This window comes from Podarcis pityusensis, assembly GCF_964106645.2.
Source record: "Podarcis pityusensis genome assembly, chromosome: 2".
In the NCBI taxonomy this organism is placed as follows: Eukaryota; Metazoa; Chordata; class Lepidosauria; order Squamata; family Lacertidae; genus Podarcis; species Podarcis pityusensis.
The window spans coordinates 48,721,212-48,741,575 of record NC_138029.1 but is presented as its reverse complement, the minus strand read 5'-3'; the positions used below and the strand labels follow the sequence as shown (position 1 = coordinate 48,741,575).

Here is a 20,364-nt window from a genome sequence, read left to right as displayed (position 1 = left end):
CTATTATATTGCACTTGTAGGCATTAAACAGACCTATTTTCCATATGAGGAAAAGAAGAAGCAGAGAGGTCCCTTCTGTCATATAATGAGTCCAAATTACACAGTCACAGCCAGGGGTCTCTTGCGCTAATGATTAGAACGAGTCATTGTAACTTTGGTAACCGACTGCAATCGTATATTATGAGTCAGTAGGGAGGTTCCTATATAAGATGTGGTTTTTGTTACTGTATGTAGCTTTTGTGTGTGATAATTGCTATACCTTGACAATAGTTTTGCATGCACAAAGCATGCTAATGTGGCAATTTTTCAACCTGTTTTCCACAGCTTAACGTATTATACTTATGTTTGAGATACTGGAAGCACAAGCATAATACTGCATCAATCTCAATATAGAAATTATGTTATTATTGCTGTATTTTGTGTGAAAATGTTCTTCATTTGCATAAATGTAGGAAAGCATATGTAAAGGACCTCCATGTTTGAAAGCTTGATTTTACAGCTACTTTTGTTTTTATCCACCCTATTAATCAATTACTTTCAAAGTTATAACACAATAACCATAATTCTGTCACATGTAAATTATTAGTGCATAAATTTAACAGCGAAAATCTGCAATTTAAAAAGTTATACATTTAGAAAACGCTGAAAGTACAACCCTTCTTATAACAATGGAATCTTATCATGTCTATTCAGAAAAAAGTCTGAAGGAATTCAATGGGAATTGCAGCTACATACTACATAAGAGTTATTGCTGAGAGTATTTTATATCTCATCTTAATATGAGGTCATATTTTAGATTACTGCCTCTGGCAATACTTTTCACTTTTCCAAAAGCTATTCATTTCAGCCTTTGTGTCATTCCTTGTATTTCTCATATTTAGACTGTGAATGCTGCTGTTTATGCAGCCAAAATAGCAGGGACAAGATTTGCAGAAGTACTGAAAATATTTAGGGGAAAAACCCATAAGGAGGTACTGTTGGGAGACTCTACAGAAATTCCAGAATTCAATTTGCTTCCTAGTACTCTGATACAAAATGTCTGGCCAAAAAAATAGCAATGGAATACAAAATCAGCTACTATATTATCAGTTCAATATTTTGCTGCTGACATAGTATTGTCAGATTTTAAAATTGTATCATAATTTAAATATAAGTTATCAGGGTTCCAAATCTGTACGGCAGGCTTCCCAGCTATAAGTATTTTCCTAATTTGAGGCTGGTGTGGGGAGCAGGGTCTGCAACAGAGCAAAAGTGTTGAGTCTCCCTGTCCACATGGTTACAACTGTGTGGATCATAACTGAATAGGGGTGAATAAAAGTGCAATGTACTTTATGAACTTATGCTTGTGTGTGTGTACAAACACAAATAATTTATATACTTCTGTAAAATATAAAGAGCAAAAAAAGGTACTACTGCTATTGTTCAGTCTTCTGAAATTATATACCAATTGAAATAACAAAAAGCAAACCATGTAGTAAACCAAAAACCATGTAGTAAGACAAAAAATAAACCATGTAGTAAAAAGGGCATTGCCAATAATAATCATCAGCATTTTTGAACATTATTTACAGTACTTGATAGGAATTATATAAACTGGCTGTAAACATTTTCTAGTTCTCTCATGCATTGAATAATATTCCTATATATATGTATTTAGTATGAGAATATCTGGTTGACATTGGCATTTTTTCTTCTATTTCATCTGGGTTGACATTTCAGACCTCTCAATCTATCTCGATGCTGAAAGTTCTCATAATAGATATGTGTCAAAGAACCTCTGAACTGAATAAAAGACTGTTCTTTTCTTCACATTTCAGGCCAATTACTATCATTGCACCATCAAGACGTCTACCTAACTATTACACCTATTACCTTCGACTTTCTCATAAACTGTACTTCATTTCTAGCAACACTTTCAGACCAAGCTATATAGACGAAAATGTTGCAAGCTACCGAACATGCATTACTAGGATATCTTTGGCATGTTGGGCATCTGTGTCTATTGTGGCAAGGTGTATACTGTATATATCTCAATTATGTGTTTGCATGGGGTGTATGGGGTCTTAGCGGAGCAGTAGCACCTCTGGTGTTGGACAAATCATGCTCCCTCTGGGGTAGTTTGTCTACCTTTACTCCCCATCCTGCATTCAGCTCTCACCTGTGGTTTCTAGAAGCTGTCAGCATGTGACAGCGGACCCACCCCAGGACTGGCTTTGACTGGATGGCTAAACCAGGTGAGGGTAGCCAATGGGTCTTAAACCCTCCATGAGTTTGGGACTTTCCCTGCATGCAAATACAAGCTTCAGTGGACTGAGTGGATGAGACCAACAGTGAGTCCAACAGTCAAGAAGGCAGTCACTACATGTGCTGTAGAGGGAAATGAGGGCCAGATGGGGCTCATCAAACTGGGAAGGCAGCCCATCTAAGAGAAGCAAAACCAAACCTCAGTTGCAATGCAGCCATACTTATTTGTGAGAAAGTATTCAGGAGGAAACTTAGAGGAAAAATCTGTACCCACTGCCTTGCAGGACATCTTCAGGAGAAGAAAGGGCTAAGGAGTAAACCCTACACAAACTGGAGTGAGGTGTCCATGACAGTAGGGTGGTGTCTTACTTGCCTCCTTCTGGAAACTCCTGCAGTGAAGACAAATGCATTGCTCTGCTTTCCTTTGAACCACATCAGCAAGGCTGAGAGGCAGGGTCCTGTTACCTGGGGCAGCCCAGGACCTCTATATGCACTGCCCAGCCTTGCGTCCCAGAGAGGTTAATCTGATGCTTACTAAGGCAGTAAAAACAGCGTGGAAGGCAGCAGTTACGAGTTACCAATGTCTGCAGCCACAGCAGTATGCAGCAACTTGGCTTCATCCCCAGAGCCACACTCCATTGTCTCTTGAGACAGACAGATGCCAACAGAACAAAATGTGTTTGCAGGTACACATATGCATATTCTGTTATTACAGCCTACTTCTTGGCTATTTTCTGTTTCTGGGAAAATTTAAAGTTATACTGTCAGGAAAGCCCAAACGATCTTTCTTGATAGCAACATTTCCTCAAATTTATACAGAGAATTCCCATCTAATTTTGTTGGTTTTTAAAAACTATCCTTAGTGCAAACAGCCCGAAGGGCAGATGTTTTCCCTCTGGTCTGCTCCAAAACCACATGCCCCCCAACTTGCATGTGATTGGTTGAAAAGCCCACAAGCCCTGTGGTCAGTAGGGCTGACTGAAAAGGAAGTGACTCCCACTGTCATGCTGGAACCAGAGGAGGAGCCCTGCCTGGCTGCATTAGGCCCCACCCACAGCTTCCTGCCAAACAGCAGGTAAGAGGGGCCTTAGTGCAATATATTATTATTATTATTATTATTATTTATTAAATTTGTATACTGTACTATACCCACAGGTCTCAGGGCAGTTCACAGGATAAAATCACAATATAAATACACAAAATACATGTTCAACATAAAACAAGAACAACCCAATAACCCTCCCACACCCACCATCACACCCCTCAAAAAAGGAAGTTCTATAATTTTTTCTTATCAGACACTGTAAACTATAACACAAAGAAAAAGCATTAATCATTTATTTGGTCATTGTCACATTGTATAATATCTGAGGCAGGTCTGTCTTTCCCCCCTTAGATTCAAGCATGATTGCTAAATTTGCATTTATTAAAATTATGCAGTCCCTGACAATACTGAGTTCAATAAAGTAAATTTGTTTAAAATTGCACCCTGAACATCTTTTCCACATCTTACAGCCAACCAAACACAGAGTCCACAGCCAAGGCATACATACCCAAAATAACAGTATTGAAAGACACGACTTCTTTATCCTTTCCATCATTGTAAAAGGCAAGGTGCCAGGACCCCACATCCAAGTACTGAACAAATACAGCTTCATTCTGGACGAGAGTCTGGATGCTCCGGCGCTCTCGTGGAGATTCCACCACACTCCATTTCTCTTTCCCATCCAAACGTTCCATGAAATCATACTATTGGATAGAAGATCAGGGAAAGGCATTTCATTATAAATTTAAATTGGTGGTATTCTTATTCTTATTTCTTGTATCCCACCCATCTGTCTGGGTTGCCCCAGCCATTCTGGGTGGCTTCCAACAGAATGCAGTGGTGCCTCTGGTTGTGGACGGGATCCATTCCAGAGGTCCGGTCAGATCCTGAGGTTTCCGCAACCTGAGGACCGCTTCTGTGCATGCGTGCGCGGCGAAACCCGGTAAAATACTTCCGGGTTTGCCGTGCACACATCCCGAAGTTTACGTAACCAGAGATTTGACTGTATATAAAAACACAATAGAATATCACACATTAAAAACCTCCTGATACAGAGCTGCTTTCAGATGTCTATGGAAGATCATATAATTATTTATTACTTTGACATGATGGATGGCATTCCACAGGGTGGATGCCACTACCGAGAAGGCCCTCTGCCTGGTTCCCTGGAACTTCTCTCAAGGAGGGAACCACTAGAAGGCCCTCGAAGCTGGACCTCTGTGTCCAAGCTGAAAGATAGGGGTGGAGATGCTCCTTCAGGTATATAGGGCCGAATCAGTTAAGAGCTTTAAAGATCCACACTAACATTTTTAATTGTTCTCAGAAAAGTACTAATACTGTTCAGTATTTCATGTCTTTATTTTTACTGTAATAATGGTTAATCTTGGCACCTACTTTTAATGCTATCAGGAATAAATAAATACACAATAAGGAGAAATAGGCAGCTTTATATGGTTCTATATATATTTTTTAATATCCCAATAACTTTTACAGGCCAGTTTTTTTACAATATAAACTACATACTTTCACTTTTATATTATCATGGATACTCTACTATTATAACTCACTCCCAGAATGCAGAGCAATGTGGAAATGAAGTTATTGGGTGGTATTACTCAGAGCTGATCTATTGAAATTAGTGGGTCTAACAATACTTTTCATTACAGGTGCACTCTGATTAATTCTAAGTTGAATTTGTCTAATCCTCTTTTAAGCCATCCAAGTTGGTGGGCATTATGAAATCTTGCAGGAGTGAATTCCATAGTTTAACTATGTGCTGTGTGAAGAAGTACTTTATTTTGACTTCCAACATTCAGCTTTCTTGATTGTCTCCCAAGTATTATGGGAGAGAAAGAAAAACCTTTCCTTATCAACTTCCTCCACACCAGCTACAAATGTTGTAACCTTCCATCACAGGGGAGTTACTCCACACACCTTGAACATTTTGGCTTCTATTCTCTGAACATTCTCTAGCTCTACAATATCCTTTTTGAAATGCAGTCACCAGAACTGTATGCAGTATTCCAAGTGCGCTCACAACATAGATTTCTATAACAGCATTATTATATTGGCAGTTTTATTTTCAACCCCTTTCCTAATGGTTAGCATTCCTGCATCATCGCTGAGACATTTCTATGCTGGTGTGGTGGTATCAACTAGCTTATCCTGCATGGTATCCTGATAAGCTGGGGAGCTGAGAAATAGCATTGCCTCAGGTCAAATTTAGCACTGGACACTAGCACTCAACCATTTAGCTCACAAGAGAATTGTAATAAATTAAAAAATTGTCCTGTAGCACCTTCCAGAACAAATTTAGTTGGTCGCTAAGGTGCTACTGGGCAATTTTTTTTAATTTTTAAATTTATTTTGACTGCTACCTACCTGAATCAAGAGTATTGTAAAGCAGCTATATAACCCATTGCAACCCAGTTGGGCACATCAACAGGAATTCTAAAGGAGACCAGTTGCTTAGGATCTCATTTGAAACACGTCTGTACCAATAGTCCACATCAAATAAAGGTACCCTCATTTGAATAAACTGTATTAATATGAAACTAATAAAACCAGAAGCAAGCAGAAATATCTGGTCACCAATAATTGTAGGCTGATGATAACATCCCACCCAAATTGTTTGAGGAATGGAATATGTCTTAAATGAGATGCATAATGCTCTGAACTTAATTGAACAAAACCTGTTCCCTCAGCTTGGGCATAATTCCACATAGATTGGTACAGACTTTATCATCAATGTGTGAGAACTTTAGAGTATATGGCAGCCTGATAGCCTTTAAAGCCCTTTTATGGATACAGTCTTATGATTTATACACAAACATATCAAATATTGTAATAGTTCCCAATGAAAATGTGTCTTGTTTCAGGCACATTTATCTCTCTAGCTGCTGATAGAGATAGATGGATGTGTCTGAAAGAAAGATGTATGCACTCAATATTAAGTTACCATAACTATGTGTCCCCTAACACTGGCATGCACAAACCAAATAGATTTCATATAAAAGGATGAGTCATTGGAAGATACTTGCCTTGAATCTTTAATATGCCTCCATTATGAAAACTAACCATTGTATTGCAAAGTGAGTTTTGCTAAATAATTCTTAAATCTTTATTTAGTAAAGTATTTATTTTCCGAAAAATGAGGGTCACCCTCCTCTAGAATTGTGGAACTACTTTCAATAACAAAATGAAAAGGTTCTCAGAGGTTTTCTTCCAGATGCCAAACATGTGCCTGGTGCTTTGCTCATAGAAATAGAGGAACCACTAAGTGATCCAAATGTAAATCTGGCTAATATTCTTAAACTTAGTTACCACTGAAATTATAACTCTAGGTGTATGCTGGACTACTTCAGAGCACAGGTGGGGCTTATATGATTGAGTGCTCCTCCATACAAAAATCTATTCACATAAGAAACTGCCTGTGCAGAATTCCTGGTGGTGGTGATGGTTTATGAAGGAGCATGCAATCATGTGAATTCCCACCTGCCGCCTGAAATGAAACAGCCAAGTCACAGGTTTATCACTTCAGTTACAACTATGTCTTAGGAGAGCACAGTAGAACTAAGAGGTTGAATCCAACATATACATTGGTATGAAAAATAAAAAGCACAAAGGCTTTTTATCAGCCCCTCTGTCTAGCATCTTTGACAAATGTTATTTAAACCTAGCTGTCAAGAGGAGGTTGAGGAGGAAGGAGAGGTTAAAGACGCAGTCATTAGCCTTTTGGAAAATATCCTGATTGGGATAACACCCTTGGAAAAACAAAGTTTATTGCTCTTTGGAAGGTTTGCTCACTGAGGGTCAACACAGAACAGTGTAGCAATAAAAGCTGACATTTCTCACTGGCAACATGCTGCTCTGCTTGGATTGTGTTGGCAGACTCTTCTGCCTCCCCTGCGTCTGATACTGATTCTATCTCAGACAGCAGGCAGGCTCAGCAGTTGGTAGGATCGAAGAGGAACAGCACACTGAGGAGCTAAAATGGTTTGAAGTGGCTGTAGCTGCAGGGACCTGGTCTCATTCCACAACTAGAAGTGCAACACTATTGTTAAACAGATAAGCCATTCGAGTTGACCCACTGAAAATGCCTGTTTAATTTATGTATACAACAGAGCCCTGGGGAAAGGTAACATGCTTGAAGAGTGTCTTGTATATTTTGTTAACTCTGTTCCATGTTTAGTTGTTCATCAGAGCAGTTTACTCAAACAAAAAGGGAAAACCTCAGCTTTCACCAGTAATAAATTAAATAATACCAGCAATAAATAAAGTTTTGGACCAATCGATACTTGCAGAACCTGACCTGTAATCTTACTTGAGTTTCCTCTTAACAACATTACACTGTCATGTGAGCAGTTTGCTGAGTACAAATAAAATTCCTTTAATGTATCCTATGATAACTAGCAATGTTTTGAATTTCTATATGGTTCTTTACAGAGAAGTATTATGATGATACTACAAAATGGGGGTGGGGAAGAAGGGCTGAGCTGGCTTTTTGTCATTTGAGGTGCTGCACGAATTATAGCTAACTAATTAAATCAAAGAATATTTTACTGTTAGAGCAAACCAGCCCCAGACAAAAATCCTAGGTCTGATTCTGCTTTACCACTTGGTCACTTGGCTCATTGCTTTGCATTTTTCAGCTCTATTGATCTGATATAGTGCACTATTATAATGAATTGTTTTTACAAAATGTTCTTGCTGAAAATGTCACATTCTCCCTAAAGCCATGTATAGACAGATAAAAGTGTAAGATGTGGGCCACGTAATGAAAGACAGTGACAGCATTTCTGTTAATCAGGAAGAAACGCTGCAGATTCTACCCACGCAGCATAGAGGTTTTTGAAAATGTTGAGCACTGACCGTTCTAGACATCTCAAAAGAACTATATTTCTTAGGAAACAATGGATCTGTAAACAGAAAGAGCCACCGTATAGAAACAAAAATGTTAAGAGTTATTGTAAAGCAGTTATGGAACCTGTGGCCCTTCAGGTGTTCTTGGACTACAGCTCCCATCATCCTTGAGCATTGCCTATGCTGGCTTAGGCTGATAAGAAGCTAAGTCTAACAAATTTAGCCTGGATAGCTCAGTTGGTGCTGATAACCAAAGGCTGCAGGTTCGATCCCCGTATGGGACAGCTGCATATTCCTGCACTGCAGGAGGTTGGACTAGATGATCCTCATGGTCCCCTCCAACTCTATGATTCTATCTGATCCCAACATCTGGAGCACCACAGATCTCCCCACTCCTGTTATAACAAACCTAGCTCCTGTAAACCAATAAAAGGCCCCTTCCTATGCTTTGTGCAAGATTTGTATTTTTTTAAAAAAATAACTCCGAATTGTTATAACAATTCAAAGTAAGGCTGGATAGGATGGGTTGACATCCCACTTTGTTTTCAAACTAAAATATAGCCATGCCATTTCCTTTCAGGTGATTATCAGGCTGAACAGTTCTACTTCCTTTTTCCCTCCCACTTCTATACCATGCAGCTTGCTCACCTCCCCCCTCCCCAACATCAGGCATAGGCTTGTTACAAATAATTTTTCTCTTCACCAGCCTTTTATTTGCAATCTTGTCTATCCTGCTCCTCACAGAGAAGCTGTTGATATAACAGAAGCAAGTGCAATCGGATGCAGTGCTTCCTTGGTTTTGAGGTGAAGTTGTCCTTGATGCTCCTATGAAGTGTTGAGTGTTGCATCTTGGAATTATTCAGTTTTGCATTTTCCCCACTTCTTGGAATGTATGCCTTCATGCTGCATTTAATGGGTTCTGTTGTTATTTGTGTTTTTGAAGCGTCAAATGCTAATTACAAAAGAATACAATGAGTGAAGCATATTCAGGCAACGCAAGTTCCTAAGAAGTAGTTTGAACCTTCAAAGAAGAAGCAAAAGAAGTTTTCCCACGGAGATACTGCAAGTCCCATGCAACACCAAAAGTAAAAAAGGAAGAGCATTGTGATCTCTCTTCTTTTGCTGTGTTCTTTGAATCTCTGAAGTGTCTCTAAAGGGTAAGCATTATCTAGAGCTTTCTCTTAGTCAACGGATTCCTTCCCTTTCACTACCTCCCTTTTTCTCCCTTGCTATTTCTACTCCCTGTACTATCATGCAAATGTTCACAGGAAAATTACCTCAGGGCACCTCATACTGTTTCTTTCTATAATGACAAATAAACAATTTTTAACTTTTTAGTGTGGTTACCTTGTAAGAAAGTTTAGCAAAACTTACTATAAAAACGTATCAACACATGGACGCGGGTGGCGCTGTGGGTAAAACCTCAGCGCCTAGGACTTGCTGATTGCATGGTCGGCAGTTCGAATCCCTGCGGCGGGGTGCGCTCCCGTCGTTCGGTCCCAGCGCCTGCCAACCTAGCAGTTCGAAAGCACCTCCGGGTGCAAGGAGATAAATAGGGACCGCTTACCAGCGGGAAGGTAAACGGCGTTCCGTGTGCTGCGCTGGCTTGCCAGATGCAGCTTGTCACGCTGGCCACGTGACCCGGAAGTGTCTGCGGACAGCGCTGGCTCCCGGCCTATAGAGTGAGATGAGCGCACAACCCTAGAGTCTGGCAAGACTGGCCCGAACGGGCAGGGGTACCTTTACCTTTACCTTACTATAAAAACTCTTTCTCACCAACATATCCTACGGACGTCTCACCAACATATCCCACAGTCTAAAATGCACTGGGAAATGTCAGTTTGGAATTCAGCACAAACTTGCCACCCGGTCCTTAGCAACTCAGCCGCTAATGACACTCAGCTGAATAATATTGTACCTACAGCTTACCACTAAACATTATTATAGGAACTCTCACTCCTCCTGACAGCCCCTTCACTTGCGGGGGGGGGGGGGAGGCAAAACGTTTAGCAAATATTTTATAATTTGCCACATGATAGAAACCAATTTGCCTGAGATAGCACTGCATTCTTTTATGTTAAGCTCACAAGCATTGCAAGCCAGCATTTATGGAATTTTCCTGCCCCTCTGAAACACTACTCCCTATCCACAGAATTGCAAAACATATTCTGAACAAGTATACAGCTCCATCAGTTTGACTGACTAAACTAGGCTCTTGGAATATTTGCTAAACAGTAATACAGAGAAGTTTCAATCTCATTGGAGCTCTCAGACAGGATCTGAGTCTTCATAGTCTCAGGTTAATCATGTACCTAATTTTCTGATTATTGACTTGTTCCCACAAAGGATTCGACTTGCTTTGGCATATCAGCACTCATCAGTGATGAACTGTCAAGTGAAGTTTTATGCTCTTTTCACAGATCACATTTTTAAACTGAAGGAACATGGTGTTTTCAATTTTAACTTTAGGGCAACATCCAATGTCAAATTCAGATTATTTCTATTAATCTAGTGAGATGTAAAGGGTGGGGGGAGCTTTTATTGCTGCTTTCATTTTGATATGGAACAGGCTGTCTGTTTGTTTCTAGAATCACATTAAGCAATCGATGGATCCTGCTCAGTTGAGTTACCCTATTGTCAAGCTTTATAGCTGTGCAGAAAGTTAGTGCATAATTTTTGGTTATTGAAATAGGTGAATATTGTTAACTCAAGCCAGGATAAAAGAAGAATTGAAGCTTTTGTCTGGGGAATGCTTGAGCTGTAGGCTCCTGCAGGGAAAAAGCTCACTCAGGAGAAAGCTTAAGCCAAGATTTGTGGATTTAAAAACTTTTTCAAGACAACAATAAAGTAAAATCCCAGGATAGAATGTGCCTTATGGATCTGCTGTGTTTGAGCTATGTTAAGGAGATGGAACTGAATTTTCACCTGGTAATTCTCTCTTTAAACTAAGAACATCCAAAATGATGAAAATGTAGAAGAGCTGCATCCATACAAATGCTACTACAAATTAACACACAGCAAAGCAACCTAGGACACAGATAATATTCCATATGTTCTGCAGAAGCTAACTTTGACAAGAAATGTTATGGGAAATGCAAAGTTTTTGCAGAAAACAGCAGTTCTGTACATTCTCTTTCTTCTACATTCACAGCAAAGTCTAGTAATACAAAACAACTTGGTGGGTACTGCTGAATTTCCTCACTCCTACAAGTAGCAGCCAATAAGGTGAAGTGGAGGCAGGGAAACTCACAAAATTCTTTCAGAAACTCTGTATCTCCAGATCCTAGAACATAATCCCACTGAAGAATTAAAATAATCACTAACACTTCCCCCCATGAAACATCTTCATACAGTACCTGGACATGTGAAGGTGGCAGTCCTCTTCTTATGTATACAGCAAAAAGGGCATCCTTCCCTAACGAGATATTGAATTTCAGGAATTGTGGCTGTGTGATATGGATTTGTGACCGCCAGAATACTCCTTGTGGTACTTCCTGAGTGACCCTCCGTCCGACCTCTGCCTCCCCGCTATCTATGCTGTTGTTTCTAGAGGCCCAAGGTCCTGGAAGACAAGAGCCAATAAAAGCAGAGGAAAGTCAGATTCAAATAGCTATATATTTAGCAGTCTCATTTAAGATGAAACTGTGTGGCAATCTTAGACGTCAAAGCAAAACTTAATTGACAAGACTAATTTATCAACCCATTTCTTTAAAAAAAGTAGTGAAAATACACTGCTTTCAATAGAGTTATTTCAGTGTAAGTGTGAGAATCTGCTTCTTAGAAAGCTATAAACTTGCTCCCTGGGGCTTCTGAAATCTTGCATACAGCTTCCTCTCCCATTTTTAATTCCATGATTGCTCTTTACTGATCAAACATAATAAGAACAGAGAGGCAGCTAAGCACATTAAAAGCTCCTTGCAGCCTTTTCAACATCCTAATGTGAATGGGATATAAAAATAAATCCACATGGGAAAGTAAGGCAGTAATTTCAAAAGGGAAAGGAAGGGGGTAATTTCAATGTAAATTCACTGGTTGAGGAATTTTATTCATCATATGTCAAATACCAAGCAAGTTCGTAAACAATCAAACTATTAAAAAAAGAAAAACCCAAGTCCATTAATTTTAGATTTGCTTCTGCTAAATATAAGATTAGAATGAAACCAAATGTATTGTTTTCCAAAGGCTCGTGTTGCTTGAAACTTGACCAGCTGAAAAATAAAATTATCTCTCCAATATAGTTAAAAACCCCTTGCTGATTCTTGACAAACAACTTCTTCCTGGACAAGCAACTTTGGACTGCACCTGGGAAAACTGTGAGATTTTGGATGAAGAGTGGTAGAAAAATATTTTTAAATAAAATAAATAAGAGCATCACCCATTATTTGTCTTTTCAGCAACATAAGGTAGGTCGAGCTTCATGATTTTGTCTGCATAATTTTGCCGCCTTTAGAGTGGATTTTTTTGTTCATTATTGGTGTCTGGTAGTATAACCATGAGGACATAAGAATTGCCTTGCTGGATCATTTCATTTCATGTAGAACCATCTTTGACATGACAACCGGGTGCTCCAAAGCAGCTCACAAACGTGGCACAAAGGCAACAATCATCCCAATATTTGTCTAATGATTTAAAGAACCTTGACTAAAAGTCACATCTTTCAACAATTAATTCCATAAGTTAGTAGAACAAATATTGTGTATATTGGAGCTTCTGCAATTCAATTTAATTTGGTGACTTGGGCAGTTGTATAGCTTGAGGGTACTCCTGCATGCAGTATTGTCAGGTAGTGTCAGTGCCATGGAGCGCTTATCATGATGTTTAGCTAGTTCATCAGCTATGGCATTCCTGGTCACTGCTGGCCACAGAGACCCATCTTCTGGTAATTTCCCATTTGGATTATGAAACTCGGTAACACTTTCAACATGGATTTCCCCTGAATATGGTTCAAAAGCTACGGCTAGTGCAGAATGTTACTGCCAGATTGTCAAGTAGATCAGTTTATTTTATTTACTTTGATTCTATGATATCTGTACTAACAACGTATATGTTACTCGATGCAATTCCAAGTATTGCTTAAAATATTGGAGCTCAGGAACACCTCTCCCAATACAGAGTTGCACATGTGTTAAGATTTTCAGAGGCAATGATGAGGGACTGGATAGAAACCTTAACTAAAATAAAATGAAAGTATTTCAAGATTGTGAATCTTATTTCAGTTTCAGCTATCCAGCTGCTTTAAAGTACATGATAAAATGGAAGCTTTTTTCTACCCTTCTAATGCATATTTATAAGAATATTTATAGAAGTTTCTATCACTATATGTTTTTATTTCAGATTGTTAAATCTGATATGTTGACATGATCACAAATATAGTTTAGATAAATTTGCACCCATATAAGAACACACATCTAGGATATAGTTACACCTCTAGAAGTGAATCAGTTTGCCAAAATCTGTCATAATTTTTGCCAAATATTATCTTTGAGAGACAGCACTTTCAACAAGGGCATAACAATGTGGCAGGGAAGTGTGTATAATCCAAGTAAGTACCAAAACATATCCTCTGCATCCATTGTCTTTAAATGTAATTACCACTGCAACAAGTTTTCAATTTTAAATTCCAAATTGCCTGTGCTCTTGAGGCTTACACTTGCATGTAATGAAAAGCCATTTAAACATATTCTGTTGCCAATGTCTTTACATGGTAAGAGAATGCTTTGACTGAATACTGTTAATCTTTGAATAACAGTTTTTAATAAGCTGTGTCTTTTTTGAATTTTCTAGGTTAATGGGTCTTCAACAATATCCGAGGACAAAGAAAAGGCAAAGAGAAACACAAGAGCATGTTGGCTACAAATGGAACAAATGGGATTAATGTAATATCAAGCAACATGCCTATGTGGGTATGCCTGAGCAACTCATCATCCTCAAGAGGTATCAAGTGAAGATTCATAATGGAACAATGATCCTTTCTACAAGCACTGTCTTTCATCTGAGGATCTGTAAGTACCTTGCACACATTGAGGAACCAAGCAACACAACCAGGTTTTGGCATCCTCATAATAAAAAGAGAAATACCAACTATCAAGAGCATGGCAATGTACTAAGGGTAGCACATCAGTCAGTGGCAGTGATGGATAGAAAGGCTAGAATATAAAAGGTGTAATTTGCATCTATCACTTAAGAACGTAAGAAGTGCCATGTATTTGCAAATTGATGCAGATTTCATCATTCAATTAAGACAACAAAGCTTTTCCTAATCTTGTAACTTCCATGCTTGGACTATAGACCCAAGGTTACCCAAGGAATGAGTCAAATAACGAAAACGTAACAGCTTTACTATTTGTTCAAAAACAACACAGAATCTTATGTCAGGTGTAAGAACTAAAAGCTTAAGGCATAATTTAAGGTGCCATACAATTCTTTTGTTTGGAGCCGTATGGGGAGAATATAATCCACTGAGGAAGTTTCCATGGGTTAAAAACATGTCTAGATTTTAACTTTTAAATAAAATAATACCGTTTTGTGGATTGACACACCTCTATTGTGGGTAACAGATCACATTATCTGCTCCTGAACCTGGTAAGAGGACCATGATATATGCACATAATATTCAGCAGTAAGTCAACAAACATCTGCCCTACATTTTCTCTTTCTCTGCTAAGCTTTGTTGATCTCTGCTTCCAAGATGACAATGGACTCTAGTTGGCTTAAGCCAAGGTGATGCTTCCCCACAAAAGCCTAAGTCAACCCTACATGATTGCTTGAAGAGTTGCTCTAAGATCACAGCAGTGGGCTGGGTTTAGAGAGCAGTAAAACACCACTGCCAGGCCATTGGCAATGCTTTGGAAATTGAGCCCAAGTATGACCCCATGGATACCTTCTGATGGGTAGGACAAGAAGACAGAACTTCTGATTCTTTGTTCTACCAGCTTATTGTGAAACATGAGCTAGCAAAATGAATATATAACATTGTCTTATAAACCAAACCACTCTACCCTAACTTTTCCCGTTTGCAGTGGGGGAGCCCATTGGAGATGTCTGTTGCCACCTTCACCACTCAAGTCACCCACACATGGGTATAGTTTTTGAACAGGGTTTATCCACATGAATCATAGAGTTGGAAGGGACCTTGAGTCTCATCTAGTCCAATCCCCTGCAATGCATGAATCCTGCCCACAGCTGTCCCTGGGTGGGCTCAAACCACCAACCTGGTTAACAGCCAGATGAACTGACCCATTGCATCACAGAGATTCAAAGTTCTATGCAAGTAAGCCAAACCAGCTCGCTTGACAGTGCAATTTGATCCCACAAACGTTAAATTGTATATGAATAGATCCCATTTAAATACTATACCAGTGCAGGGACAGCATTACACCTATGGACACTGTCACAGTGCAAAGACAGGAAGATGTTTTTAAAAGAACTTGTTTCATTTTTTTGTCCACTGTATGCCCTTCCATATTATCAATTATTGGCTTGTATGTTTCATTAAGATATGTTTTCTCTTTAATTGAGGCATACTGGCACATTAAAGATGTGATAAGCAAATGGCATTGTAGTAACTGAAAAATGTCCCCTGTACTGAAATGGTGGAGAATACATATATCATGTGCCTTCAGCATACTTGCGTAGTAAGGAGTATTTGCAGAATTAATTAACTTTGTTTTCAATTTCCTTATCTGAATATTTCATAAGCATGAACCAAACTGCAGTGAAGTTAATAAGAAGCTCTCTGAAAAACTTAGCTTTGGGCTCTAGAACAGCTTACTCCTTCTGCAAAAGTAACAGGTGTTTTAACGTGGAAGGCTACACAGCAGAAGTCGAAGGCTGTGATGGAAAGACCACTGTAGTAGCCTCATACTTGCATATTTCATACTTCTTGTTACTGCAGTGGATAGGCTATTTAATACAGATCTTTGAAGATGTACTTTAGGAATAATGGACTAAATTGGTTAGCTACATGAGTTATCATCCTTTTTTCATGGTGATGTTAAACTAATCAATTTGACATCACATTCAAATGTTATAATTCTATGGAACTGTGCATAATTAGGCAGTGCACAACTCAGGAACAAATTTCAAATATTTCAATCAATTAAAAGGAAATACAATTAAAAATAGTAGTGTCTCCTACAAGCATTAGAGGCAAATCAGTTTTGAACAGTTTTGTCTCCTTAGACTTAGTTCAGGGGTCAGCAAGGTTTATCTTGCCTGGGCCGGATTGGCCCTGTGGAGATCCCTCCATGGGCCGGATTGCGCACGCGTGTGAGTGCGCACGCTTGCGATTTCCAGCATCTGCGTATGTGCAGGGGCAATTTTCAGCACCGTGGAAGCAAGTCCCTGTGTCGTGCTGTGCCAGTTTAGCACAGCATGCGAGCAGGCAACTCAGTTCGGGGTAGCTCGTGGGCCGGTCAAATGACCTCCGCAGGCCGCTTCTGGCCCATGGGCCTTAGGTTGCTGACCCCTGATTTAGTTCATCTAAAACTGAAATGATAAAAAGATGCTGCAAGGTAGGTTATAGAAATGAAGCCCCTACAAGAGTACCTGTGAAATTTAACAAAAGTTACAAAGTACGCCTGCATAAATCTGGTTTAGAAATTATTCTGCACCACATATTTTTATCTGTAGTAAATAAAACTGAGTATTTTGTAAGACATCACACTTCATTCCCATTAATTCTATAGGCAGTGCAACTAGCTCAGGGATCATTTGAACTCTTAGAAGGGCTCAGAAGACTTGTATTTCATTGTCTATTAACACAGTTCATGCCATACATGATACAGTTTTGAGCTGTCAATAAATTCTGCTAATAGCACTTGCTTATAGTTCTGCTGAGTCTACATTCTCCTGTAGTAACTACTGCTTTACTTCCTAGAACTAAAAAAGTGCCTATCTCTCACCAAAGCTGCAATGTCAACTTACTTGCTCTAAATGAACACTAACAGTTTTTTTAAATGTAGAAGAAAAGAACACATTTCAGATGGTCAAAATACTAAAATAAACATACATGGGGGGGAAGGCTGCTCCCATGACGTGTGTGTGTGTGTGTGTGTGTGAGAGAGAGAGAGAGAGAGAGAGAGAGAGAGAGAGAGAGAGAGTTTAGTAGTGTGTGATTAGATAGGCAGAAAGAGTACTAACAGCTCAGACCTAGGCATGAAACAGTAGATGAAACATATGAGTTTTTTGACGGTGGGGCTAGGCTACATACTGAGACCCTAATAATTTGTGGATCCAGTAAATGTTAAAATCTAAGCAAGGATTCAAATTCCTGGAATAGGGTGTTAATGCTGTGAACCCCTCCATCGTATATATGTGTAAATATACCATATATCATAAAGGCTCCTGGAACCCTTTGAATTTCACACCACTTGGAGATTGGAATGGTGTATAACACATACATACAACCAGGCTGCAATGTTGCCATTAAATAAACTCATATCCAGTCTGATCTACTTTGTTTCTAAAACTAAAGCACTGCAAATCTTATGCACGTGTGAGTATATATATATATACATATGCACATACAGAGTAACAAATTTTGCACTAAAGACACTCCAGCGGTCCTAGATAGCTTAAACAAATGTATTTATTTGCAGCATTGATCCATTTTGTTTTCATGGTCTACAGCACTACCCTGGAGTGCCTTGAATGATGGTCAGGGCTGCCGCGGGCAACACTGGCCTCTGTTTCTCTTTCTTTCCCTCCCTTCCTCTGATACCTTCTTGTGTCTCTACCTTCCAAAATCTTGCAGCAGTACTAGCTACAAGCTCCTCAGGTGCCTCTGGGGCTGGCCAGGGAGTGCTGGTTGCCAGAAGCTGACGCAGCATTGGAATAAGTAAGCAAGTGGGCGAGGGACCCTAGGCCAGCCAGTCCACCAGCCTTTGCTGTTGGGAATGGACAGACAGGTTCCAGGGCCCCGTTGGACAGTGTGAGGAGTCACTTCTCTTTGGGGCGGGGGGGGGGGCAGCTCAGAGGACTCCCAAGGAGAGGGGAGAGGAGAGGAGGTTGAGGAAACACTCCACAAGGGTGTTCGAAAAGGGTGAGAGGCTGCCAGCTCGGCAGGCAAGGGGTGACATAACTGGGCTCCTGAGCCCCACAGGGGTGCCACAGAAAGAATGCAGTTGGTCAAGGAAGACCTGGACACAAAAAGGTTGAAAAACTCTGGTCTACAGCAATGCTTGCATCCCCCATTTTCACCCACTGTTTGTCAATCTGTTCATTTACTTGTGCATATTTCAGGGGGCTAATGCAAACCATCAGTAACATTCTGATATAGCATAAGCTAGAAGAAACCATGGAGAAAATCTAAAAAAAAGAAGAAGAGGTGAGCCTTTAGCTAAACTATAATACTCTAGAATAGAATAACAGTGGCAGAATTTAAAAATGCTGCAAGCTGGTGTCTTGGAGTTTGCTTATCTCAGGTCTCATAGCTGCTAAAAATACTTTGCAGTTTTTTCTCTTTTATCACAAGTCTATATGAAAGGAAGTTTTAAATGCTTATTTCTTCTTTTTACCCAGGGAAGTCATTTTGATCTGTAAATCAAATATGTATTTAGCCACCTGTAAATATAAGATTGATCTCTTTTCTCCATTATTTATTTTTAGAGGGGTATTATTTACCCAGTTCAAATTATTGTTTTGTTATGTGCACTGCAGAGTGGAGCTCAGTACTCCTCAAGCATGCCCGAGTGGGGGAAAAAATCTGAGGCCAAAGGTATCCATTTATATCCCCCCTTCAAAAGGATATTCTGAAAATGACACAGCATGGACAATAGCAGCATAAGCTGCATCTCAGACAGACAAATTGACTCATAACATTATTGAATGTGCCCAGGATAGCACGTTTTGTTTCTCAGAACTGAGCTCATATTAACAAATATCAAGGAAGTTTGGAAGATTTAAGACCCAGACACAGTGAAGCTGTGGTGGTGCTGGATTAAATTGGACCACAACTCTACTGAGCATGTCTCCATGTGATCAACTTGCCCATCAGCTGATTGACAAGCTGTCATTCAACCACTGTTGAGGTCTGCCACAGTGTGAACAGCTTCCAGTGGACCTCATCCAGTCACTAGTAGGGGGTGCTGTGGCCCACCAGCCCTGAAGCTAAGCTTCTGGAAAGCACCACCCTCCAAGCTCCCTTAAGGGGATTCCATTCCAAGTCAGGACATCATAGCATAGAAAAATTAGAACTATAAATAATCCATTTGATTGTTTACCCACTATTCTATCATTTGAATTATTTAGGAGTTATGGATGGAACAACCATGCCTACCTGCACTGTGTGAAAAATCCCCCCTCTCTATCTGGTGCTTATTCTCTCTTTTTTTTATATATAATTTTTATTAACCGGCCAATCAAATCAAATTAAATCACATCACATAAATTCCGAATTACAAAGCCGAATTTTAAATTTTGTTGGGGGGACCCATTTTTCAAGATCCGAAGGGGGATTCTGATCATCTTCTTGCTACTGTGTTAATGTCCAAATCAGTCCAAATCAGTCCAAACAGAGTTCATAATTCTATCCAGTCTTATCTTGCTGTTTCCACATCACATCTTGTTCATATATTTTCTCTTTTTTCTTTATGATCTCTTCTGATAGTCTCCTTAAGCCGATAAACACCAATAATAATCCTGTGTGAATTTTTCCGTTCTTCCAATCCTCAAATCGAAATGGTTTCCATATATCATCACCTTCATAGATAACATCGCTTTTTCCATCATTAATCTCGCAAAACTGTTGCTCTTAAGTCCCTCTGAGGAATTTCACCCACAATATAAAAACAGCTCTATTTCTCTATTTCTCCTCCCAGACTCAAGACCTCCGACAGAACTTCCCAATATGGCGACGGCATTTTTAACTGCGTCATTCCAAAGCTCTTATACATTCCACGCTCTTCTTAAAACATGCTTTGGTTCGAAAGTTTATCTCCACATAGCCTTAAATCCACAGCTTGAGTCCTTAAAACAACATTTCTGACTCGTGAGGGGAGGGGATTCTTGTTTAATCACATAAGGAAAGAAAGGAAAGTTTTTCCCCCCTCCCCCATCAGTCATTTGCCATACCGAGTCTTGGCGTATCTTCTCATGATTTATTCCTGTTCCTTCGACTCGTCGTTTTATCGGAGATCTCTTCTGTTAGCAGTCTTTACTCCCCCTCCTTCCTTGAAATATGTGCATTCCTTCATCCAAATTGTTTCTTTTGA

General features: G+C 39.6%; 1 protein-coding gene across 12 annotated transcripts in view; it reads right to left on the bottom strand.

Annotated features, from left to right (window-relative positions):
- The window catches only part of TENM2 (teneurin transmembrane protein 2), a 696,995-nt gene that overhangs the window by 130,162 nt on the left and 546,469 nt on the right, over positions 1-20,364 (bottom strand). For all 12 annotated transcript variants that reach the window (XM_080995195.1, XM_080995200.1, XM_080995203.1 and 9 more), the window contains 2 exons: positions 11,509-11,714; positions 3,798-3,993 (listed from right to left, as the gene is read on the bottom strand). In XM_080995195.1, coding sequence (XP_080851321.1) covers positions 3,798-3,993; positions 11,509-11,714 — 402 coding nt within the window. The remainder of the gene's footprint in view (positions 1-3,797; positions 3,994-11,508; positions 11,715-20,364) is intronic.